The following is a 24,693-nucleotide window of genomic DNA, read 5'->3' as shown; positions in this document are numbered from 1 at the left end:
AGGAGGCTGTGAGGGGCACCTCTCCAACTCTGAGAAAAAGCCCTCCCTTCCCCTGTCAGAGGGGGAAGGACCGCCCACATTGCCTAAAAAACTGGGCCGCTAAGAGGGAAGCAGTTCAGAACCCCCCCACCCCTCCTCCTCTGGGGGTCCCACTCTCTGCTCCAGCTGGCCAGCCCAACACACCGCAGGGCCTAGCGGATCTGGGACACTTGGGAAATACCCACTTGGGCCCCCTCCCAGGGAGACCGCCGGAAGGAAAGCGGGGCTCTTCACCCCCCATCTTTGCTCTGACAGCCCCCACCCCCCCGCCGTCTTCTTTTGCCCCAGTGCTCACTTCACCTCGTCTCACACCCAATTTCCCAAGAGCTCTAGAACTAGTGAAAAGTTGAGAAGTGCCAACGGAGGCGGCAAGGGGCAGGAGAGTGTGCGTGGGGTCGGGGGGGGAACCTGGCAGACCCACTCACCTGCTAATCTCCCTTAAGGTATCAAACAGGACACAATTTAGCCATTGTACTTTTATTCACATCGTGTATTTTGGCATTTTCCAGAGAAGGGCAGGGAAGAGACAGGGTGGGGGAAAGACGGGCGGGAGGGCGAGGGGGATCCCCATTTCCCTCCCAGCCCTCCTTGCCTGACCACACAGGGAGCAAACACAAAGGGGGAGGGGAGGCACAGACGCCCCCTCCTGTGGAAGAGGCTGCACAAAGCTACACCCACGCGCACACACAAACAAGCCCCCCTCCACACCAGGGGCCGGCAGGATTACACAGAGAAGCAGAGCACTGTGGGTTCAAGGGGCGGGGAAAGCAACAAAGTCTCCTCACTGACAGGTGGCCAGCCCCTCCCATCCCCTTCCTGCCCTATCCCCAAAGTCTCTGGAGTGTCCCCCGCTTTGCCTGGCCATTCTCCTATGGCCTCTAGCTTCTTCCCTGCTGCTGAGGACAAAAAGAAAAAGGGAACAGAGCAGGGGTGGGGCTGAAGTCCATTCCTCAGCCCCTGTCCCGCATGCCAGATGGTCTGTCCCCTGTCCTCAGTGGTAAGGGGTCAGGGCAGGCTCTTAGCTGGCCACTCTCTGGTAGAAGTAGATGTAGCCCAGGTCCTTGGGCGGCTTCTCAGAGGCACACACTTTCTGGTCATTGTAGATCACCCATCTGGGGAAGCAGGGGAGGGAGAAGAAGGATGAACACACAGGGCATCCACTCTGCATCAGCTTAGTCTCTGACATAGCCCCTGATCTTGGTCCTGCTGATTCTGGAGCACAGGTTCCCAACATTCTCAGCCTGGGCCCCCACAACCTACAGTCTAGCTGCTACCTGCCTGAAGGGGGCATCCCGTTCTCATTCCCTACTCCAAGCCTTCAAATCCTCCAGTATCTCTACAGCCACCCCCACCCAGTCCTGCCAGGCCCCCGTCAGGTCCACAAACTTTTTCTGTAAAGGGCTGCACAGTAAATAGTTTAGGTTTTGGAGGCCATCCGGTCTCCCACACAATAACTCAATTCTCCTGTTGCAGCATGAAAACAGCCACAAATGATACATATGTGAGTTAAGTGCGGTTATGTTCATTAAAACTTTATTTCTGGGGCTCCTGGGTGGCTCAGTCAGTTAAGCGTCTGACTCTTGATTTCGGCTCAGGTCATGATCTCACAGTTCATGAGTTGGAGTCCTGTGTCCAGCTCTGCACTGACAGCACAGAGCCTGCTTGGGATTCTCTCTCTCCCTCTCTCTCTGCCCCTCCCCCCTGCTCATGCACACTCTCTCTCTCTCAAAAATAAAACTTAAAAATAAAAATAAACCCTTTATTTACAAAAGCAGGTGGCCAGATGCAGCACTTGGGCTGTAGTTTGCCGATCCCTGCTGTCAAACATTCTAAAAATGTGTGGTGTATCTGTGCCCCCCACTCAGCAGGCCTTTGCCTTCTCCTGCAAATATTCTAAGGGCTCCAAGGATGCTCCCACTCATTCTCACCCCCGCTCCCCAGTTTGGAAGGTACACGGCCAGCCCCTCACCTGCCTTCCTTCTTGATGTGGCAGACATAGTGACCACACATGGTAGAGGTGCCCATGTGGCTGATGAAGGCAAAGAGCTGATACTCTAGAGAAGGGGGGTGCAGAGAAGACACTGAGAGGAATCCTTGAGCGACATCCAAAGGTACATCCAACAGCTCAAACTCAGGACGCAAGTTTCAGGGAAGGTGGGGCATGTACTGAGTCACAAGTCTGTCTCCAACTCCCAGAATCCCCCCTTCAGAAGCCATGTCAGCAGAAAGAAGCTTCTGCCCCCCCCCCCCCCCCCCCCCCCCCCCCCCAGAGTTGCCTTGGAATGAGGATCTGGTAGCTGACTGGCTAGATTCCACTGGCCTGTTTCCCAAGGACACTCACTTCCAGGGCCATCCCGGACTTTAGGTCCCACTGGTACAGACTCGGAGATGGAGTCAGCAGCCGAGCGGCCCTCCGAGATGTCCATGGCGGCTTCCGCATCCAGGTCATCAATGTGACTGAAGATCCAGTCCACAGCCCTTTCTAAACTATTGTTCTTGGAGAGGAGGGAAGCATTGCTCTTTCCAACAAGTTCGGGGCAAGAAAAGCACCAGTGAACGGCTCAGCTCCTTCACCACGGCCACCAAAGGGTGGTGCCTCAGCCCTGGCCATACCACACCGGTTGCCCTCGGTCTTGTTGACAAAAGATGGAACCTCACCCGCACCCCCTTCTTTCCCACAGGCCCCCCAGTCCTCAGCCAGGGGACAGCCCATACCGTGGCCCGAAGAGCTTTCAGGGCCTGGTCCCGGGAGAAGCCCATGGAGACGATGGTGCTCACGCAGTCTTCCGGCGGGGGGTCAGCTGCCGCACTGGTGGAGCCAGGCCCGCTGGAGCCAGGCAGGATGAGGGGGTTTGCGAAATCTGCGGGGGTTGAAGGGGTTGAAGTGTGTGGGGGAGGACGGTGGCCCTGTTCTGCCCTGCTACCCACCCCCGCCTACCTGGATCGTCCATGTGTGACATGACCCAGTTCATGGCGGCCTCAGCCCCACTGTTGCCTGTGTAGTAGACAGCTTTGCGGCAGGCGTCCATAGGGAAGCCCATCTCCACCAGCTGGATAATGACGGACTCATCCAACATGGGTGCTGTTGGGGGCAGAAGCAAGACGGTGACCCGACTCCTTGGGCCACGATCTGTTCCTTCTCCCTCCCGAAGTGCAGTCCCCCAGCCCTCTCCCAACCACCACTCCTCCCCTCCCCCCCGCCCCCGTTCCATGCATTTTTCTTCCACGGGGTGGCACCTTACTCCAGAACCTAAATGACAGCATGACGTAACATGGGTCCAGCAGTACTGAAGATACAGAACTGAGGCTAAAGATCTCCCATGGAGATCTTGCCGTTTCTCACAGAATGGGCCCTATTTCTGGAGTATGATGCCTCGCCCCACCCCCAAGCAATGAGGTAACGAAGTAGAGAGGCAGTTAGCCAGTGCTGCTGCAGTCCACACAGACAATGTGGCTGGGAGCACTCTACTCAGTCCTCACATCCATCAAAAGAGGGCAGGGGAAATTGGAAAGGGAGGACAGGAGAAAATACGAAGGACAGGGTCAAGGGGAGGCAGGCAGAGAAGACCCCCATCAGCAAAGGAGAGAGACAGGCAGGAAGAAGAGTCACTAACATGTCGGAGAGGAGAAGTGAGGGGAGCAGAAGGAGTCTTCGTCTTCGTTGCCATAGAAACCAAGGCTACCTTTGGGCTCATCCGGAGTGACCAGGGGTGGGGCAATGTCAGGCAGCTCCTCCTCTCCAGGCTGCAGCCCTGTACCCCTCAACTGGGAGATGTCTAGTTCCTCGGGCATCTCGATGGACACATCTGTAATTGGCATGGCAGGAAAAGGGTCACTTCAGCAGCTCCCTGGAGCCCTCCCTGAAAAAGCACTTTGGGAATCTCAAAGCCCTGCCCCATACCTTGGCCCTGCTCTGTAATAAGTTGCTGCTCAGAGCAGCACAAGTCTTAGGGGTCCTGGTGTAATACAATGGTGGGCCTGGGAATCCGGAGACCTGGATTCTAGTCCTAGATCTACCACACATGAGCTATGGACAAGGATAGGGGCTTCCCACATGTACAACAGGAAGACTTCCTACCTCTGCAGGCTCAACTGATCTAAGGAAATGAAGTTCAATTAGCAGCTCTCCAAGTCGGCAGGGGCTGTAAGACTCATGAGAACTGTTTCAAGATTATCTAAATGACAACATCTTCCCAAGTGTAAACGTAAAACTACGAAAATCGCTTTGAGTTGGAAATCACTGCTATGACAATCAAGTGCTTTCATAGTTTTAGTCTACGCTTTTCAAACGTGCCTTATCTTGAAACACTTAGGGTAATGTTTTCCTCCTTCAGAGGAAAGTTGGAGAAACACTCGTTTATACATGTTAAGGTCCCTTCTTTTTCTAGCATTTTCTGCTTCACCTCCCTCATTCGTCCCAGCCACCATACCCAGTTTCTTGGGCACCCAGTCCAAGCCGAAGGTGAACTTCTTGATCTGGATGACCAGATAGTCAGGGAAAGAGGCAAATCGTGTGGTCCTGGGGAAGAGAGAATGTCCTAGTACCCAAAGAATCCCAAAGTCCTCCTCTCCTGAAACCCCCACCCTGAGGTTCAGCCTCTCCCCGGTAGAAGCCCTGATGCCCAGAAGATACTCCACATTCTTATCTTGCCCTTGGCAGGCATCAGAGCATCTGCAGACAAGGAGCAGCAGAAGCCAGGGGCCTGTCAAAGGGTAGGGGGTGGGGGGTGGGGTGGAGTGGGGAATGGCTGAAATCCCTTGGAACCAAAGCACTCCTTCAGATCCCAAGCTTATGCTCATGACACAATTGGGCCCAAACTAAGTCCATTTGCTAGAAACCCAAATTCTGTCCACAACGGACACTACGTGCTTTCACCCTGACTGAGTGGACAAAAGGTGCACTAAAATGTGACCCCATACCACAAGAGAAGAGGGAGCCTCCGGCAGGGGCAGGACAAGGTAATATGGTCCATCATCTGAGTCTACTCCTGCCAGGGCCTCTTGATTCCCTCAGGGCCAGATTACCAGCCCCAACTGATGCTAGCTCTGAGAATCCAACCACAAAGGGACAGAAGGATGGGAGAGAGGCAGACAGAGTCTTTGGGATTACCCTGACATTGGCCCGAAACCTTGGGCGCAGACCAACTAGACTTACTTGACGGCTACTGATTTGGCCTGCAGGGCGGTGCTCCAAAAGTCATCCACCTGCTCAGGGGCCCCATAGGCCTCCAGGCAGGAGCTGAAGGGCACCTGGGCCCGAACCAGTTCTGGTAGTGGCAGCTTCTCCTCTTCGGCTTGCCGCTTCTTTTCCTCATACTCCAGAAGCTCCTCTGGGGACAGAATTGACAGGTGAACCCTTCAGAGGGCACTGCCTCTTTCCCTCCTTAGCCCTGCCAGACTGGCTCTCTGTCCGTGACTACTTGGGCTCCTCCACTCTCCCCAAATCCACCTGACACACATCCACATACGATCTTGCCTCTCTTCCCCAGCACAGGTCTGACAAGCAAAGGTGATCCTACCTCCCCGAGATGCCCCAGCTTCGGCCCTCCAGCTGGGGGAGCAGGGCATACTGTGGGCTCCGCTCCCATTAAGGGGCCCAAGCACTCCTACACCCTGGAGCCCCACTGCACCCAGGCCTCACTGAGGGCAACCTGCCTTTGTTAAGGGCCGCGTCCATGGGCACAGGCAGCTGCATGATGTAGTCCACTCGCTGGGTGTACTTCACCTTCTCTGTGGCCAGGCACTTGATCTTTTCCTCCACCAAGAAGCGGAACACTTCGTTAGGATTTTCAGAGCTCCGGCAATTCCTCTATGGGAAAGAGGCAGGGTGGGGAGGTCTGGGCGGCCAGGGAACGAGATGGGGGCCTGAAAGGGTCACTAGGGGCTCAGGGAGAGAGAGAGAGGAGCAGAAGGGAGTCTACCACTAGGAGGCTCTAGGGACTCAAGAGTAGAATCCTTCCCTAATTAGCTCCCCCTCTCCGACTCTGGTGTCTTCATGGCACTGGGAGACTGTGGTGGAACACGCTGGTATTTTTCTTTATAAGCAATAGGCATCTCCCTATCAGTTTCTTGGGTGCATCCTTCATTAGGCCGCAAGCTCATCCAGTGTAAGGATCACTGCTTGGCATTACTGTCCTCCCCAGGGGCAACTGCTACTCACAGGGAAGGCCCAGTGCATGCCCGCCGCCAGGTTCCAGGGGTGGGGCTGGTGGGGGCTGACAGGAAAGAATGAGCAGGAGGCAGAAGGGAGAGAACCACGGGCAGATGGAGGGACCGTGGAGTGCCCTGCCTTGCCATCTTCCCGGCCCTTACCTCCACCATGTTGATAAGGTGAAGAAAGAACTCCTGGGCATCCTGCTGCCGGTTGGTGGAGAACTCGGGGTGACCCTTGCCAATGAGGGCCTTGAACATCCGAGGGGCAATGCCATCTTGAACTTCCTAGGCACAGCCAGGGCAGCGATTCAGCTGGGGCTCAAGTAGGCCACCAAGGGGCCTTCTTTAGACATCTCCCAGACCTCAGTTTCCCCATAATTCCAGAGCCTGAAAGGGATAGAGTCCCAGACTCACCTTTTGTTCTGGCACCTGCTCCCCATCGCCTGACTCCGGTGCTGGCTTGGAATATTCTCCCGAGAGAAGGCCATGGCCCAGTTTGGCCCTGCATTGACATCCAAGAGAACCACTTAAGCTTCAGTCAACTGTTGATCGTCTGACATCTATCTGTGCCTTTTCCTCCCCAACTCAACCCCGGCATATAGACCTCAGACAACTCTCTAGAATGTGAAAAACCTGAGATTCCCCAGGAACCCAACTCAGGGCAGACAGCATGGCCAGAGGCAAACGTCCTGAACTGCTGCCCACTCCAGGTGGTCATGGAGGAGAACGAAGGCATACAGGCTGCGAGGCTGTACACAGGACCTGGCTACATACACCTGGGTGCTGAAGTCCTGGGTAGGGTCCGTCGGGGCATTCTGGAAGATCTTCTCCAGCTTGTCCACATACCTAAGAGCCAAGAGAAGGATAATTGGAGGTGCTCTGGCATGGGTTCCAAGGAAAAGGGGACTATTATCTATTAGATCGGGGGAACAAGCAACCTTCAGAGTAGGGAGTCATGTGGTTAAAACACGGGAGTCCATTTCTTTCCAGCAACCTGCCCTTCCTCCCCTTCTCAACTATGCCAGCATGCAGTGTACCCTGATGCATTTTTCCCGCCCCGGCCTCCTCCCCAGGAGTGAGCCAGGGGAAGGGAGAAAGTTGCCTGGAACAGAACGTGTCACCACATTGCTAAGTTTTCACATGTGCATCAAGTCCTTCTCAATTAGAAAGCAGGCTCACTTATGCTCAGAATCTGCCGTTTTGGTACCTTAGTGACCCAAGCCCTCCCCTCCCCCAAGTGCTACATGTCCATGTCAGGTACTCATCTGATGTCACTGGCCTCAAGTAAAGACCACCACCTCACCCTTGAGTAGTCAGGAAGCCAGGGAGAGCCCCAGGATTTGGTGTTCTGCTCCCAGTGGGGCTTGTGTGGCTGGGTGACAGTGGGGTGGTTCTAGAACTAATGGGAGAGCGCTAGCCACAGTATAACAGGAACAAAGACGGAGCTAGCACACAGAGGTACTGAGGCTGGCTGAAGGAGGAGTGTGCCTAGAGGCTGGCGTCCAGGAGGAGAGCTGCGGAGTCAGGGGTACAGGGCCAAGGGGCCAGTCATGGGGAGAGGGCACCACTCACTTCCTCTGGAAGTCGGGGATGCTGAAGAGGACCTGGACCACGGAGTTGAGGTAGCAGCTGTTACCCAGGTTCCGGATGCCCGTGTAGCCAGGCCCAAACAGGGGCTTCAGTGGCACACTCGACTCCTGGATCAGCTCCCATTCGCCAATCCGCTGGTTCATATCTATCTCCAACTCAGTCATGGTCTTGTCCGTCTGCAAGGGAAGGGACGCTTCAGACAGGGCGAGACACTCAGCCCTGAATTTTTTACACTGATCCTTCACAGGGTCCGGGACGCTACCCTGCTGGAGCTCAGAATGTGTTCAATTATGGCCTCTAACATGGAAGACGCACTAGCTATTTCCAGTCCAAGTTCCAGAAGGCCTTGAGCGATTGTCCCGGAGGCAGTTTAGTGGTCAGGCCTCTGCCTGGGGGAGAGGAAGAAATGAATGCGAGTCCCTCCACTTGAAGTGTTTTTTTCCATTCCGAAGCTGCCCCTTCTCACCCTTCAGGTCTCCGCTCCAGGTCTTCCTGCCATAAGCTACTGCAGCACCCTCTCGGTCTCTTTCACAGCGCCCTTCGGTTTGTGTTCATTCACTCATGTGCCTGAGCATGTGATTAATATCTGCCTTTCCATCTAGAGTGTAAGTCCCTGAAAGGCCACACCTGTCTTATTCACGCAGTGACTAGCACAGAGCAAGTACTCAGTAGTGGTCAATGAATGAATAATGGATTCTAGAAACCTTTTCAAAGGAAGCCCACATGTGTTGGGGACCGGGATAACCGTGGCAGCTCGCTCCAATGCGCTGCTTCAGCCTCAGGCGAGGCAGGGCCTGGCGGGCAGGGACGAGAAGAGTCTGAAGCTGCAAGGGGTCTCACCTTCTGCATCTTCAGCATGTCGATGCCGAAGTGGGACAGGTGCTCAGCCAGGTTGGGGTCCAGGACCATGTCATCCTCATCATAGGAGTACACATCTAGGGCAGGAGGCAGGGGTATCGTCAGAAGCGGTGGCTCTGGCCTGACCACCAGTCCCACTCCTTGCCCCAGGGTTGGGGGGGGAGGGGGTGGAGCGCTGGTGGGACAGAAGGATGAGCCTGTAAGGGTAACCCTCTTGGCTCCCTGACTATTGGTGAGGTCACAAGCCCTTCTGAGACTGGCTGTCAGGGAAGACGGGGTGAAAAGAGGCCAAGGGCTGGCGTTTCTTGGGGGCCCACCCCCAGGATAAGGTGCTGGGGTCAGATGGTTTGGGAAGGATACTCACTACACAGATTATCTTGGTAACCTCTAAGGAGGGGGACTCGTATTTGGGGGGTTTAGCTGAAGCTCTAGTCTCGTCTGCAACATTCTCATTGTTTATCAAGAGGAGGTATTCCCGTGCTCCCCGAGTAACGGTTAAAGCCCACTCTAGCGTGGAGGCGGCCGGAGGAGGGGAGGGAGTACCGGCTCCATCAGGTGTGATGGTGCCCAGCTTGACGGCCAGCGGGTAGTTGGTCTCTCTGTAGTGTTCCACGGCGTGGTTGTTGCCCCCGCTGCCATCGAAGTAGCGGCGGCCACAGAGAATGGAGCCGTCTGTCAGGTTGAGCCACAGGTTCTCTCTCATGTCACACTTGGAACACTTCCAGCCGCTAACCAGGAAGAAGAAAATATGCTGAACTATGGGGAGGGGGATATATGGGATTGGCCTTTCCAGTGTGAGAGCTCTCTCTGCTCCTCTCCTCTGGACGGCCCCTGGCTGAGTTCATCTCCCTCAGCGCCCCCCTCCTTAGCCTGCTCCCGATGCTCTCTCCCACCAGATCCCCCAGGAGGGTGGCCTCTTTGCCCCTGCTCTGGGGGTGGTGCCCCAAGGTGGAGGGGCCAGGCCTCACCAGGGAGGGATTCGAGCAGGGTTGTCCAGCTGCTTGAGGTTGAAGGCATGCTTAGACACCTGCCGTACTTCCCCATCCCAGGCCTGCACCTCCTGCTTGCGGGAGGCCGAGTCGGCTGACAGTAGGGCCTCCACCGCACTGGTCACCTGGGGGAAGCAGAGGGTCAGAGACGGGACCCAACCCCCCGCCCTCTAGTCCCTCTAGCCCCTCAGTCTCCAGCTTTCTCAGTGCTTGCCCAAGACGTCACTGCTCTGGACCTGCCTGCCCCAGAGTCCCCGGCAGGGCAGGAAGGCATTCGTACCCGGTCTCTGACAATGTCAGGCAGTCCCCCCAACCCATCTCGGGCAATCTCCAGGTAATCCGGCAAAATAACAATCTTCACATCCTCATCATATTCATACTTCTCCTCGCTGAGGTCAAACCCGCCTTCAACACCTGGTGAGGCAGGGAAGAAGGAGGAGGGTAGAACAGCCACCACGGGTAAATGTCCCTCCTCCCAAACGGCATCTCGTTTTGTCCCCTCCAGAGCTCTAGGGCCACTGGTCAGGCCCATTCTTTGGGGGCCTTTCGAGTGCTTCTGAGGCCAGGAAAGACCAGCTCGGGAAGAACAGGGCTGAAATGGTGCTCACCAATAGCCAGCCGGGTGGGCTTCTTTCGGGGGGGGTCTCCAGTGCCTGCTGTGGTGTCCTCCTCTTTCTGCAACAAGGCAAGAAGGGCAGGATCAGCAGTGAGTGCCAGGGAAGGGGCAAATGGGGAAGATGGACAGGATAGGGTGGGTTAATCTCAGAAGGGAGTGAAGCTAAATAAAACATGTGTGCTAAGTTTTAATGATACCAACAGAAACAGGCAAGAGGGGGAAATGCGGCCTCTGGGAGGTCAGAACAGAAGAGACAGATTCAAAATGAAGACCAGTGGGATGTGCCTGAAAGTCCCCGGGCCTTGCCCCCAGCTCCATGCCTACCGGGCGCCGGGTCCTCCGGAGGTGCAGGTAGACGCGCTGGCCCGTCTTGTTGAAATGTCTCTCCACATACTGTTTCCCAAAGCCCAGGAATGTGTTCATGCAGATGTAGAGGCCACCCTCAGACTCCTGCAGTGCAACAGGTAGGGGAGGAGACACAGGGAGGATGAAGCCTGGCTAGGTGGGGAAACCAAGACCTGGGGTCAGAAACTGGTTTCCACAAGAAAGGCTCTGTTCTCTACCACCATGTGGCTGTTGGCAAGTCATTTAGCCTTTTGGGACCTGGTACATGGCTAAGATTCTCCCCATTCTCCTATGACTTTGATACCAACCAACAAGGACACCAGGAGCTAAGCAACACCTGTCAGTCACCATTCCTCTTCCTTCTCGCTCCTTCTTTGGGCTTTGGAGCCTTCCAATCAATTGCAGAGAACTCCCTTTACGAGGCCAATGGGAATCAAATACCATGGACTTCCAGGGCCAGTGCTTACATTCAGAGGGAAAAAGGGTCCTTTCCCGGGAGAGGAAAGACCTGCATGTCAGACACTGAACCTACTCCCCACACACAACAAACCCTGCCTAATCTCCAGGATTCAGAAAACTTTCCAGACTGGAGGAGCAAAGATTCTAGCACCTGAACAATACACCCAGCTCCTGAGCCTGACAGGAAGACCAGACTTCTCCTTTACAACATCCTACTAGGTCGTCAAATCCTGGTCCATGCTGAGTCCTCTCCCTCCTCTCCTGCTAAAGCCTGGATCCAGGCTAACAGTGCCTTGTCTGGGGCTCACTGTTATACCTGGACCTGGTTCAGCAGGGACACGAAGACCAGCATTCTCCAGGCACTGCCCTGCTGCCTCCCCTCTGACCAATAACTAAATCCTGCACTGAAGTCCATCAACTGCCAACCTCAAAGCCAATCCCTCTCTAGAATAATCTAGCAATACCTGCTGAGACAACTCAAACACATATAACGCAGGGAGAAAACAGGGAGAGAAGGGTCCACCCTAAATCACAGCTAAGGAGGGAGGATGAGCTTCTCAAACACTGAGCAAGTCTCCCAGTGTCTTTGTGAATAGTGATGGATAAGGTAGAGGAGGTAACTGGAGAAAACAACAGTCTTCCTTCAGATCCAAACAACGACAGGCATCTTCTTCCTCGAATAAATGCCTCAGTGGCCTTGAAAAATTCTCTGCTGCGATATGAAAAATAGGGCACCGTCTAAGGCAGTTCTTGGTCCCATAGATTGCTCTGTACCACTCCCTAGAACAGTGTGGATTACAATGTTCATGGGCAAATGGAGCATTTTTCATCACAGGGGTCAAACAAGCTTTCTACCATAAACTGAATTTGAAGATAATCAAACATGCTGGAAGTTGGTCAGGAAAGCAACAAGGCCACATTGGAGATCTCTTGACTTGGGATAAAAGAAGCAAAGTATAATAAGCTTACAAAAACACCATTTGGATTATTCGAAGCACTTCCTAAGGAGAGGCAGACAGGAGTGTGAAGAGGGAGCCACTGACTTCTACCATCTGTTGGTAATTAAGAGAAACCTTTCTCTCCTGAGAAAGACAGGACCAAGCCATGCACTTGATGAACTAGATGGCATGCAGGAGCTCTGCAGTAACCAAACTCCTCTGCTGGAAATAAAAATGCTGGGTTTCCCCAAGTCTTGGGAGCCCTGGAGCTCTGCTCTGAGCAGTCAGTCCTCTTTTGGCTCTGCCAAAGCCAGACTCCAGAGAAGCAGCAAACCAAGCAAACCACAAATCACAGTGATGATCCTGAACTGGGCCTTAGATCATGCTGCTATACTCAGCACTTGCGATGCATTAATGAAGCCTTTCCACTCTGACTTGCAGTTTTCCCTGCCACGAGCTGGTCTGGCTGAACACCCTGGGCAGGGCCCAGCGACCGCTTGACGGGAGGGGTGGTAAGGGGGGCGGATCCCAACCAGGCTGCTGTTGCCTTCTCAGCTCAGGCTCTGGCCAGGCCAAAGGCTAGTCTCTGCTTGACGGTGACACAGGAAGGCAGAACTGCAGGAAGGGAGGTTCCGGGTGGAGCCTACAAAACGTGAAGCATGGTGTGGGTGGAGGCTTTGTCTAACCAGTCAAGAGTGGGAGCGGGATGGGAAAAGGGTCTTAGTATCCTCCACGAAAGACACCGTCTCCCTGGGAATACTTTTAAAAGGGTTCCCTGTACTCTCTGTGATGGGCGGGAAAAGGGGGGCTGCGGCCATAGTTCACCTCAAAGGAGAAACGACTAGAGCTTTCCTCCCTTCTTTCCTCTCCTCCCTACCACCAATGACCCACCTCCCCGCCCCCTGTCCACATTAACCATGGGTGGAGTCTAAGTCGGCCTTTCTCAGAACCGCCCTTCTTCATGGTCACTTCCAGACTACTAGGCGCCCAGGAACTGCAATCCCCACCCTCCAACCCAAACCCCGGCCCAGAACAGTGCAGGGTCGCCCCATCCCTCCCACACGAGACTACAAAACCCGGAGAGCCGCGCGCGGCAGGCAAGGCCAACTCCCAGGCTTTCGCAGGGGTCCACTTGGGGGATGTAGTCCAGCGAGAGGGATGCGCCTCTACCTTGGAACGGCAATGAGGGGAGTGAGCGACTACGATCCCCACAGTGCTCCACGAGACGGGGAACGGGTGGGGCGGACGCGGAGGCTTCCGGGAGCGGTAGTCACACGACAGCGCCAGCTAATTAAAAGCAACGGCAGGGAGGAGCGTGGGAGACTACAAGTCCCATGGTGCATCGCAGGGAGGCGGTAGCCCAAGCCTTGCAGGCCCCGGCAGAATGACCAGGGCGATGGAAGGAAGTCGTGCTCGCTGCGGGCGTGGGGAATGGGCTTACCGGTGTGTCGAAGGAGAAGGCGCACTCGTCTTTGTGGACCCGGTCTCCAGCCTTAGGAACCCGGATCGTCGGTAATACTGACAGCAGCGCCTCCTCACTCAGCTCCGCCATGACACCGGCAGCAGCTCCTCCACACACAGCGGCTCCCACCGTTCCCAGTCCCCCACCCCCTAGTCTGGCCGTCCAATGAGCACTACTCGTTAGGTGCATGCGCTAAAAGGAGGACGCGCGAGAATGGCAGTTGGACGCAGCCTGCCTACTAGTGCTCCGCCCTCTGCCCTACTCTTGAGTAACGCCAATGAAAAGCGCTTCTAATGCAACCGATGGTCGGAAGAACCAATCCCACTCTTCCAGGGCAGAGCGCATGTAGAGCAGCGAGGTGGGTCCGGGAGTTTTGGACGCTTGTACTCTGGGACCCTTACAGTCCTTTCGCGTGCCTTCTATCAGAGCAGAAACTGACGGTTGTTTAAACCAATCAATCCCAGAAACTTTCCTGGGTCTTGTCCAATCGGAAAATAGAAGGGCAGTTGTAGTCTTTTTATTTGAAAAGGGGCTGTCCAATGAGGCGGAGTTTGAGAGGGTTAGTGTCGAGTGATTGATAACTCCGTCGACCAATACGGATTACCATCTCGCCTCAGAAAAACCTTCATAACTACAGCGCCAGCCAGTTATGTACATAATAGCGTCATAATTCATGATTCTATTTTTTAAATAAAATAATTTGGTTCTGAAACTGGAGGTCTGAAAACCGAAGACTGGCACTCCTCAGAGTCTCACGATGGACAACTCGCAGCCGGTGGTGGAACAAAAGTCCCGTATTCGGGGAGGTGTCACCCCTGAGCAAGCCAGGCCGCTGCTCATTGGCCCCACTGTCCTCATGACAGACGTCCTCCGAGCCCAATGGCCTCCTCACAGGAGGCGGGTCTCATATAGGGGGCCTATTGGCGTCTGCGTCGGCTCAACCAATAGAGTCAAGGCAGGGGGCGTGGCGGGAGGTTTGAAACTCGGCGTCGGGAGTTGAGGCTCGAGCTTCTGTGCATCCCAAAGAGGAATTGGGGCCCGGTAAGTGATTGGAATAAATTAATAAGTTAGAGGGCCCAGCAGGCTCGCAAGGAGCTGGCTTGTCAGCTGCAACAGTCGTTGTTTCCACAGAGGCCTCTGGCCCAGCGGCGGGGAGGTTCCTGAGCTGGGAGCAGGGAAGATCGGGTGGTCTGGAGGCAAGAGATCGGACGCGGTCGCGGTAATGGCTGAGACCTGAGTCATTTCTCACAGGCGTCCCCTCCTCGCCCCGGGCCGGGCCCCGCCCCACCTTCTTTCTCCTGGTTGAGATGGGCTCAGCCAAGAGCTCCCCGGTCACTCCGGCGCGGCCTCCGCCGCACAACAAGCTTCTGGCTCGAGTGGCGGACCCCCGTTCACCTAGTGCCGGCATCTTGCGCACTCCCATCCAGGTACTCTGGGGCGGAGAGGCGGGGAGGGACGGGGGCAGAGTCTGAATTCTTGGGCCTCTGCCTAACCTGATTCTGAGAAAGCCCTCACACCCTCCTCCTCCCTCTAATTTGACACCTTATTTTCCACTTTCTTAATCCGGTTGGGGTAGGCTGAATGCCTGAGGGCCCTGGCAATACCTGCCTGGAATATCAGCCTGGGGCTAGAGACCTGGGAGGGAAGAAGAGTCGGGGTCCAGACTTGTTTTAGCTTTTGGTTCTGCCAGGTGGAGAGCTCTCCACAGCCAACCCTACCAGCAGGGGAGCAGTTGGAGTGTCCTAATGAGGCCCAAGACTCAGATCCCCGCTCTCCTACCCTTGGCATTGCACGGACACCTATGAAGACCAGCAGCGGAGGTAAATGGTGGGCCCAGGGAATTTTGGTAAGGCTGTCACCTAGCACCCTTGGGTTGGGCCAATGAAGCCATTTGCCCAGAGCTCCTGCTCAAAGGAGCCTCCATTCTTTTGATTGAGCCAATCTCACTCTTCTCTCAACATGTTCTCCCTCGATTTCTCTCTTCCCAATCAATCCCTCACCCACTAGAGCCTGAGTCCTAAAGTTCCTGTATGTATTCTTGCTGAATGATTTGTATCATAGGGTCACTATCTCACTTGACTTCTGTTTAGAGCCCCCAAGCCCACTGGCGAAACAGCTGAATGAAGTCTTTGAGAAAGAAGCCTCCAAATTGAATCTTCCTCCAGAGCTTGTTCTGCCCCTAGAGGCAACTTCACCTTCCGAATTGAACTTGCCTCTGGGCACCCAGTTTTCCCTTGAGGACCGGATGCCACTCTGGAGCCAGACTGAGCTCCCCTCCAAGCAGGTGTCCTCCAAGGAGGAAGCAGGACAGCCCTCACAACCCCCCACGGCCAGCCAGGGCTCAGACAAGCCCTTAAGAGACCCTGAGACTCCCCGATCTTCAGGTACAGAACCTAAGGGCAAGGATAGGGAAGAGAAATTGGGATAATGTCCACGGATGAGTGTAGGAGGAATAAACTGTAAACCCCTAATTTGGGTTTTGGCTTTAACTCCTTACCCACCCTAGGTTCTAAGCACAATAGACGGAAAGGAAATGGCAAGGTACTAGGGAGATCTCCCCTCACCATCCTACAGGATGACAACTCCCCCGGAACTCTGACACCACGACAGGTAAAAGGAGAGAGGGTGAAAGCTGTTACTAGGAACCCCAGGATAGAGAGGTAGAGGGTGGGAGTCCTTTCTACCCAATCTTCCCTGTCCTGAACAACCCCCCTCCCTCCTCCAACTCACACACTGCTTTTGGCAGGGTAAGCGGCCTCCTCCCCTGAGTGAAAATGCTAGGGCACTAAAGGAAGGGGCCATTCTGGGAACTGGACGACTTCTGGAAACCGGAGGCCGAGTGTGGGAGCAGGGCCAGGACCAGGACAAGGAAAATCAGCACTTTCCAAACTTGGTGGAGAACTAGGCCGTGCGTGGCCCCAGCACCGGGTTCACCAGGAGCCTGGTGATGTTGTGTCCTCACAGCCCCTTCTTTCCCTGGGAGACTGGAAAGGCTCGTTGTCTTCCACTCCCCCTAAACTACCAACTCGGGGGACCGAGCACTTTCTTAGGCTTTATTTGTGTCTCGTGTGTTTCTTGTATATTAAAGAAAGTGATTTTAAATTATGCTTTTAAGTGTTATGCCTAAACCTTGTGCTGGGCTTCTGTATGTAGAAAAGCAGCCTGGGAAACTTGCGTTCCCTGTCCTCCAGGCCTCTTCTACACACTTCCCTTAAATCCTAGTGTTCCCCCGGGGCTCTTTCCTTGGCCTTTTCCTCTTGCTCTCTCTAGGTGTTCACTTCTAGGGTTTAGGTATCACTTTCTTATATTCTAGTAACTTCCAGATCTCTCTATCTAACCCTGACCTTTATCCAGGTGCCCCAGGCACTTCACAGGTAATTTGTCTACAGTTGAATTTGTAATCCGCCCTCCCCCCACCCCTGCCACCCCCAAAGCTATTCTTCATCCCCTGCTCTCTATCCCTGTAAATAATAACCACGTTATCCACCCAGTTGCCCAAACCTGAACCTTGGCCATTATCTTGAATCCTTCCCTCTTAACATCCCATATCCTGGCACTTGGCATTCAATCCTGGTGATTCTGTATTCTTTAACCTCTTCCCCATCCCTTTCCCTGCCCCCTGTCCTATGGCTCTTGCATTTCTTGCCATCTACCTCCTGCCTTGTTTCTAGCCAGTCTCGACTCTCACCTTTTCATCAACCTACACCGCTGCTAGGGCAACCTTTCTTTTTCTTTTCTTTTTTTTTTTTTTAGTTTTCTTTTTTTTTTTTTAAGTGGTATTTATTTATTTTGAGAGACAGAGCGTGAGCAGGGGAGGGGCAGAGGGAGGGAGAGAGGGAGAATCCCAAGCAGGCTCCTCGCTGTCAGCACAGAGCCTGATGTGGGCCTCGAACTCACAAAATGTGAGATCACGACCTGAGCTGAAATCAGGAGTCGACCGCTTAACCGACTGAGCCACCCAGGCCCCCGAGGGGTGACCTTTCTGAGAAGCACGTGACCGTGAAACTACTCTGCTCAAAACTCTTCAGTTGTTTCCCATTGCCCTTAGGATAAAGTCTACACCCTAGCCTGGCATTCAGGGTCTTTTATAACCCCATTCCTTCTCAACATAACCTTCCTGTAGAGACGCACCATAGGCAGGTTGTAGTGAACCATTGTGTGTATGCTCCCCCAGCCACCTGGTGAGCACCTTCTCCACCTGACCTGTCTCAGGCCTTCTCTGTGAGGCTTGGGCTTCTGCCTCCACCCTACTCTGCCCACAAGCTGTCTTGTACCCAACCTTCATCCCTGCACCTATAATGTTTTATTACTTGAGTTAGACCTGCATCTTTTTGGAACAGAAGTGGGGCAGAAGCCAGACATCCCAGACATCCCAGGCCTGTACACTTTATTGCAGGTGCTTTATGAGAGAAATAAAGAAGGTAGAAAAGGGAGAGATCATGAAGGAGACAAGGGACAGGATCTTAGTGGTGCCAGAGCCATAGTCACAGGGCTGAGTGCTCTCTGCCACCCAGATCTGGATAAAGGTAGTGGCTCTTGGGGGAGGAATTCTAGGGCCTGGGGCCTCAGACTGGAAGCCTGTTAGGCTTGCCAAGGGCTGGGGAGGGGTCAGTTGTCCCTGCTTATTAAGGGAGAAGCTGCAGGACCGTGGAGAGGGGAGACCATGGGAGGAGATGGGGCAGTTCTTTGCCCCCGTGTCCCTGATAATGCCTCCCAAAGGCAGACTCCCCATTTTTCCCCACCGCCCTCAAGGGACAAAGCTGGGTGGGAATGGCAGCTAGGGTATGGAAGAGAAAACTTAAAGAAACCTTAGAAAAAAATTGGGCAGGGGAGGGGCAGCTGAGTGTCTTCGTGGCCTTTTACCTCCCCTCCTCCAGCCTCCTTAGTTCCAGACTTTGAGGAAGCTGTCCCAGGAGCCGGTGGCCACAGCCATCCCGTCAGCTGTGACCCCCAGGCAGCTGACCCTGTTGTCGTGGCCAGAGAGGACGCCTGAGAAAGAGGGAGAGGAGTCAGCCTGCTTTGGCAGACAGTTCATGTGCACATGTAGGAATTCTAGGTTAGACTGGCCATGGACTCTGAGCCCCTGGTGGGGACTGAAAGAGGATTAGCCCTAAGGGGCAGGATTTCTCTCAAGGCCAATGTCTGTGGAGGGTGGGCGGGGTGCGGGGCAGGGAGGGACAGGAGAAGGCTGGCCGTGTCAGTGTGCTGTGAAAAAAGCCAGGGGCACCTTGATGGGCCCTAGAAAATGGGGAGGTAGCTCTTTAGTCTCATTACTATGTTTCCAAATAAAGAGACTGAGGCCCAGAGAGAAGTGACTTGCCCGAGGGCCCTGAGAGCCTAAGGGACAGAATTCAGATTTGGATCCTGACCCTCTGGCCAGTGTTGTTTTCATTCAGCACGTGGCCTCTCCCAAGAGAAGAAGCCACCCCATCTGATTCAACTTCAGACCAGGGTGGTCCTAGATAAAGCCCCTAGGTTGGGGTCAGGGCCCTCAGGTCACTCTAGACCTCCCTGATGGGGCTTCTTGCAGTTTCCTGAGATTGCCCTTTCCTTCAGTGGATGCCCCTGAAACTGCAGAGGCCCTGGAAATCCAGAAGTGACTGGACATTCAAGGTTCACAGGTCTGGGGTGACACAGAAGCTCCTTTCATGGGAAGCAGCTATCTCATTAGGTGGTGGAGAAGGGCCACTAGAGAAGATGGCCCTAGATTGGGAGCCAAGGGGGACTAGATTCTAGGGATAGAGCTCAGAGTCATCCAGGAATTAGGGAACAGTGGTGAGAGGGTCCCAAGGAAGGGAGCTAGTAGGAAGGTCCTTCCAGCTGAGATGGCAGAAGTGTGGGGGGGTGGGGGCGGCCCTTACCTACACGCTCGCCCTTCATGGAGTCCCAGATGTTGCAGTTGAAGTCATCATAGCCTGCGAAGAGCAGGCGGCCGCTGAGGGAAAAGGCCACAGATGTGATGCCACAGATGATGCTCTCGTGGGAGTAGGCAGTCAGCTCCTGATCTGCCCGCAGGTCAAACAGGCGGCAGGAGGCGTCGTCTGAGCCTGTGCAGATGGCCTCTCCGTTGGGGAAGAACTGAGGGTACAGGTGGCAAGGGGGTCAGGACTCAGACCTGGGCAGCCCGCTACCTCTCCTGCTCTCTCCCTGGCTCCCGCCCTGGTGGCTCCAGAACAGGCTCTTTCCCTCAGCCTCTCTGCCTATCCGTCCCCCAGCGCTCTTCACCGCTGACATTTATCCCACGCCAGCCACATGCCAGCGGCTCCCCTACACCCTTCACCTGCCCCTCACTACAGCGCAGCAGGCAGGCTTTATTTCCACATTGCAGGCGAGAGCCTGAGGCTGAGGGAGGGCGGGCAGCTTGCCCAGGGTCACATGGCTAGAAGGGCGGCGGCTGTCCCAGACTCCAGGCTCCAGGCTGGATCAGAGCGTGGAAGTACGGGGCCAAGTGCAAATGCATGACCTGAATCTCATCACGATGAAATGTCAGATAAACTCAAACGGACGGAAAGCCTAAAGAAAACTGGTTTGTACTCTTCAAAAATGTCAGTGTCACGAAAGACAAAAGTAGAAAAAAAGTTCCAGTTTAAAGGTAACTGAAAAGATATGGCAAGGAAATGCAATACACATCCCTGGACAGAAACGAAACAAAGCCAAACCGTTGCTATTATTTTTGGGATAACTGGTGAAATTTGAATATAGACGATAGACTATATCATGTCAATGTTAAATCTGATTTTAAGAAGTATACTGTGGCTACAGAAGAAAATGGCCTTGTTTTTAGGAAACATGCACTGAAGTATTTAAGGGGTAAAGAGTCATGATAATCTGCAACTTGCTCTCAAAAGACCGAGGGGAAAAAACTAATAAAATGTATCTGTAGCCACATCTAGGTGTATGTGTCTGTCTGTCTTTCCATGCTTCCTTCCCTCCCTCTATGGAGAGAGAACGATAGAGCAAATGTGGTAAAATGTTAGCAGTGAATCCCGGTGAAGGGTAGACGGGAACTTTTTTGGTTACTCTGGAAACTTCTGTAAGGTGAACTTATGGCAAAGAGGAAAGTTAAAAAAGAAAGGGGTAGGGAGCTTGGGCCGGGATGAAGGATGCATGTGTTGGGTGTGGTGAGGGGTTCCCGGGAGCTGGGGTGCAGAGCGGGGCTCACGCAGATGGCGTTGATGTCCGACTCATGGCCAGTGAATGTCTGCCGACAGGTTCCCTCCCGCACGTCCCAGAGCTTGGCGCTGGCGTCACAGGCCCCCGAAATGAAGAGTTTGAAGTCAGGAGAGACGGCCAGACTCATGCAGTCCCCTGTGTGTCCCACAAACACAGTCTTCTGCTGCCCAGTCTCGATGTCCCACAGAGCACTGCCGGAGGAGAGGAAGCTGTCACACTGTCACAGAAAGGCCAGGACAGAGCTGCGCCCCAAGCCCCGGCACCCACGGTGTTCTGTCCTCACCAAGTGGTGTCCCCGGAGCTGGTCACAATGTTGTTGTCGTCCAGGAAGCGGCAGCAAGACAGATAACCTGGGGGTGGTCAAGACAGTGCCCTGGCTGCAGGCCCACAGCACCCTGGTGCTGGGGCTTCCCTGGGCTTCTCGCAACAGGGACTGGAAGAGAGGGTCTGTCTCCCACTTACCTGTGTGAGCAGACAGCTCCCGGCTGACCTTGACATTGCCCTCACGGGATTTGAGGCTGTAGATGGAGCACATGTTGTCCAGCCCCCCACATGCCACAAAGTTCCCTGACGGGGCATAGGCACAGGTCATAACCCAGGAAGAGCGCAGGGGGATGGCATGCACCTGTGGGAGGGTGGGCAGAGGCAGGACCTGAGCAGAGCTCCCAGGTGGGGAGGGCAGGGGAGGGTAGGCACAATGAATGCCCCAAAGGAAGGACAGGGGGATGGAGGGGTGGGGGGCAGCTACCTTATTGGTGGTATAGGTGTCCCACACGATCAGCTTCCCGTCTTGCGAGGCACTTACGAGCAGCCTGGGCAGAGAGCACCCCACGTCACCCAAGCCTCTCCTTCCTGCCTCCCCGCCCCCAACCTCTGGGTGCCTCTCAAGTCTCACTTGGAGTCGGTAGCCCAGTGCATGGCATAGATCTTGGCCAGGTGTCCCCTTAACGTCCGCCTTGTCCTCATCTGGACTCTCCCCACGACCTCTAGGCCAGACACCAGCTGTAGAAAAGGGGGCACTAGAAATCAGGGTGAGTAGAACACCTACCTAGATGTCAGTGTCGCAACCACTGATCTGCACAAGTTTCTGTTCTGTGCCAGGCTCTGGGTCAGGCCTCCAGCCTTAGAGAAATAAGTCTTTGCCTTGGAGTGGCTTCAATTGATGTGGGAGAGACCATGCATGGCTAGCGGCACGTCGCTAGGTGTTTGACAAGCACCTCTCCAGTGCGGGGTGGGGGAGGAGGAGACAAGAGAGAATGATTTCTGGCATGTAAATAGTCCCACCTTGACCAGTTTCAAGCTGCCAGTGTGAAGTCACCAAACACGGACTTGGGAAGAGACGCACACATTCGCGGTCCCAAGCCACTGGGAGCTGGGTCCCATACAACACCTACAGCATGGTTATCTCTTTCCCTGGGCACCCAGGGCAGCCCTATGACCCTGAACAGCACCTCCTGAAATTTGTGGTCCTATGTCTCTTAAACTCTATCCAGCTTCTAGACTTAGGCTCAGGCTCGAGTCAGTGGCCTTGACCTGTCATTTACTTGCTTTGGTATCTTGGGCAAGTTACTCGCCCTCTCTGATCCTGTTTCCTCATCTGCAAAATGAGGTTTGTAGCATCAACTCATGGTGTCGTCGTGAAAATTAAACGCAGTTACGTATCTAAGCAACTTAGCCCAGTGTTTGGCTCACGGCAAGTGTTCAGTAAATGTTCCCTCTTACTATTAACATATTTAATCCAATATAAGGTGCCACCAACTCCTAGAAGCACCAGGCATCTAGGTATCACTGAGAAAGAAAACATGTTGCCCATTATAAATGTAAGGCATCATCTATTTTTGGACGCATCTTGATCTCAGAGATGTCACAATGTGAAAAGATGTGCCCTTAGAATTGGTGAAGGACACGATTAGAAAACTAGTAACTGGTCTATAAGGGCTTTGTGATTTGCAAAGCACCGTCCCTCTCCTCATCCTCACCACCCTGTGAGAGCATGTGATCATTCTTGTGTTATGGGTGAGGATAGGGACATCATCTGCATTCTTAGCTTCCAGTAAGGGGCCGGCCCACAGCAGATCTCACTAAATGTTTGTTGAATGAATTAATCAATGTGGTTCCTCATTCTAGGGACACGCTGTACTAAAGCTTGGGCACCAGGGAGCTTCCCTCCCCTCCCCTGCCGTGCCCTCCAGCCCTGCCTTAGCGGGTAGGACAGGAGGTCTCACCTCTGCCAGAGTAATGTCAGCACAGGCTTTCCGGGCATCCTGGGGAGGGGGCAGGTGGAGAAGCAGACATCAGGGGAGCATCAACACAAGGTGAGGGTAGTGGGTGCATGAGCCTCTGAGGTAGGTGGGCTTCGGGGCTCTAGGGTTTGGGGGACATCTCAAATTTGAGATCCACGTTCAGAAAGTCTCTGGCCACTTCCAGGTCAGGGGTCTCTAAGGTGTCACTCAAGAGTAAATCCAGCCCCCTTCCCCCACCCCATCCACACTCCCTCGTGTCCCCGGTTCCATGTTTTCTGGGGTCCCCCTGTGGAAGGGCTCTGGGGTTACGGCAATCTGCTTCTTGAGCTGCTCCGCTTCCTGCCTCAGCTGCTCCATTTCCCCCATGGCTGATAGGTTGAGGGGTAGCTCCGGCTCCTGTCGGGAACAAGGGGTAAGCATGGGGGGGGGGTCCCCACCAGGCCACGTTTCTGTCCTTTCCCCCGCACCTGACTCAGGGGCTGGAACCCACTACAAGAAATTGAGAGACGACTGGGTGGCCTGCACCACCGCCCCACCAACCCCTTCATGTTTGGAGCCCTGCACAGCCAAGCCCAGCCCTGCCCGAGCCCTCCCTGCAGCCCCCAGCCCCAGACAGCCGAGCCAGGCCAGCCCCCTCTTACTTGGACTCTGACTGGACCTCTCCCAGGTTTCCAGGCGCTTCCTCACTCCCTCAGCTGCGACGCCAACCCGTCACCTGCCCCGGCTCTGCTGCCAGAGGAGCTGGCCTGGCCTGGCCCCAACTCTGGGGGGGGGGGGTCAGGGGGAGCACTGACAGAGAAGGGTAGGGCAACGACAACGACGACGTCAGGCAAATGAAATCAGCTGGCAACAGTGTGGGGAGAGGGCAGGAAGGGAGGTGTGCGGCTTCCAGAGAGACTTGGGCCCAGCCTGGGGCGGTGGGTAGGTGGCAACAGGGATGTGGGGCTATAGAGAGGAGCAGTCCCTCACAAGCCCTGGAGGGAAGAGGGGCTGAGGGGTGCTTCCTGGGCCAGTCTCCCTGTAGGCAGAGATAAGAGCATCAGGCCCCATGGGATTAGAGCAAAGCTGTGAGGATTAAAGTTTGGGGTTTGGGAGGGGGGCAGAAGAGCAGAAGCAAGCACAGCTCCAGCCCCCCCACCCCCCACCCCGCCAGGCCCTTGCCCCCACCAACGCTGATGATCGTGGCAGTCAGGGCCTGCCTAGCAACCAGTCCAGGAGCCAGAATAGGAAGGTGAGAGGTGGCTCATCGTCAATGCCCAAGATTTGGACTCTTAGTTCAGAGTTGTGGGGAAGGGGGGTAAGAGGGTTACGGTGAATATGGGGAGGGTGCAGGCAGGAGCTGAGATTAGAAGGGACTGATCTGGATAATCCTTCTTCTCAACAAACCCCAACCAGCTGCCCCTGGGTCTGATCCTGGGGGGTGGGGAAAGGCATAGGGGATCCAGAGAGGAAGATGGACGGGCCTGTCCCTGCTTTGAGTGGACCAAGGGTGGGAAGCGGGGAGCAACCCCGACCCCGCTCCCATCTGGGGTTTGGCCCACTCCTTGCCCCCATGACTCACGGAGTCCTGCTGGGGCTGTGAAGGCTGGAACCAGAGGGATCAGGCTGCCCTATGTCTCGGTCAAGCTCAGAGAGGGAAGACAGGGCTTAGAGTTGGAGGCCCAAGGAGCAGCTGTCAGGGGTTTAGGTCCATTTGCATGCGGGGAGCAGGTGGCCGAGATTTCCCTGACAAATCACAGGCTTTGAGTGGCCCCGCCTCTGGGAGGCCCAAAGACACCTGTCTCCTCCCAGGCCAGCCACAGCCACTCCCCTCTGCAGACACCAGAAA

General features: G+C 54.8%; 3 protein-coding genes across 8 annotated transcripts; 1 reads left to right on the top strand and 2 right to left on the bottom strand.

Moving 5' to 3' along the window:
* Positions 1-500: 500 nt before the first annotated feature.
* Positions 501-13,638, bottom strand: LOC125917977 (ubiquitin carboxyl-terminal hydrolase 5). Of its 2 annotated transcripts, none has more exons than XM_049624033.1 (20): positions 13,429-13,638; positions 10,570-10,695; positions 10,238-10,304; positions 9,910-10,043; positions 9,609-9,754; positions 9,184-9,368; positions 8,623-8,717; positions 7,765-7,958; positions 6,967-7,038; positions 6,607-6,694; positions 6,352-6,477; positions 5,695-5,848; positions 5,195-5,369; positions 4,470-4,558; positions 3,654-3,845; positions 2,978-3,121; positions 2,755-2,900; positions 2,381-2,534; positions 2,009-2,093; positions 501-1,151 (listed from the first exon to the last, which is right to left on the bottom strand). In XM_049624033.1, the coding sequence occupies exons 1-20, from the start codon at positions 13,636-13,638 to the stop codon at positions 1,058-1,060; spliced, it is 2,676 nt and encodes an 891-aa protein (XP_049479990.1). In that variant the 3' UTR covers positions 501-1,057. The 2 variants fall into 2 exon arrangements, with proteins under 2 accessions (XP_049479990.1, XP_049479991.1); XM_049624034.1 differs by having other exon boundaries at positions 3,723-3,845.
* A 44-nt stretch (positions 13,639-13,682) lies between these two features.
* Positions 13,683-16,554, top strand: LOC125917980 (cell division cycle-associated protein 3-like). 5 transcript variants are annotated; one of them, XM_049624037.1, is made up of 6 exons: positions 13,700-13,807; positions 14,701-14,876; positions 15,140-15,269; positions 15,540-15,833; positions 15,956-16,059; positions 16,196-16,554. In XM_049624037.1, the coding sequence occupies exons 2-6, from the start codon at positions 14,757-14,759 to the stop codon at positions 16,352-16,354; spliced, it is 807 nt and encodes a 268-aa protein (XP_049479994.1). In that variant the 5' UTR covers positions 13,700-13,807; positions 14,701-14,756; the 3' UTR covers positions 16,355-16,554. The 5 variants fall into 5 exon arrangements, with proteins under 5 accessions (XP_049479998.1, XP_049479994.1, XP_049479995.1 ...); XM_049624038.1 differs by having other exon boundaries at positions 14,581-14,876; XM_049624039.1 differs by lacking the exon at positions 13,700-13,807 and adding an exon at positions 13,829-14,490.
* Positions 16,555-18,059: 1,505 nt separating this feature from the next.
* Positions 18,060-22,935, bottom strand: LOC125917979 (guanine nucleotide-binding protein G(I)/G(S)/G(T) subunit beta-3). The gene is made up of 8 exons (XM_049624036.1): positions 22,848-22,935; positions 21,518-21,624; positions 21,371-21,434; positions 21,085-21,247; positions 20,906-20,972; positions 20,612-20,813; positions 19,311-19,527; positions 18,060-18,438 (listed from the first exon to the last, which is right to left on the bottom strand). The coding sequence occupies exons 2-8, from the start codon at positions 21,586-21,588 to the stop codon at positions 18,332-18,334; spliced, it is 891 nt and encodes a 296-aa protein (XP_049479993.1). The 5' UTR covers positions 21,589-21,624; positions 22,848-22,935; the 3' UTR covers positions 18,060-18,331.
* Between the last annotated feature and the right edge of the window lie 1,758 nt (positions 22,936-24,693).

Source organism: Panthera uncia, unplaced genomic scaffold (assembly GCF_023721935.1).
Source record: "Panthera uncia isolate 11264 unplaced genomic scaffold, Puncia_PCG_1.0 HiC_scaffold_353, whole genome shotgun sequence".
NCBI classification, from domain to species: domain Eukaryota; kingdom Metazoa; phylum Chordata; class Mammalia; order Carnivora; family Felidae; genus Panthera; species Panthera uncia.
Note: the sequence above shows the minus strand (reverse complement) of the source record. Positions and strands in the feature narration are given on the sequence as shown.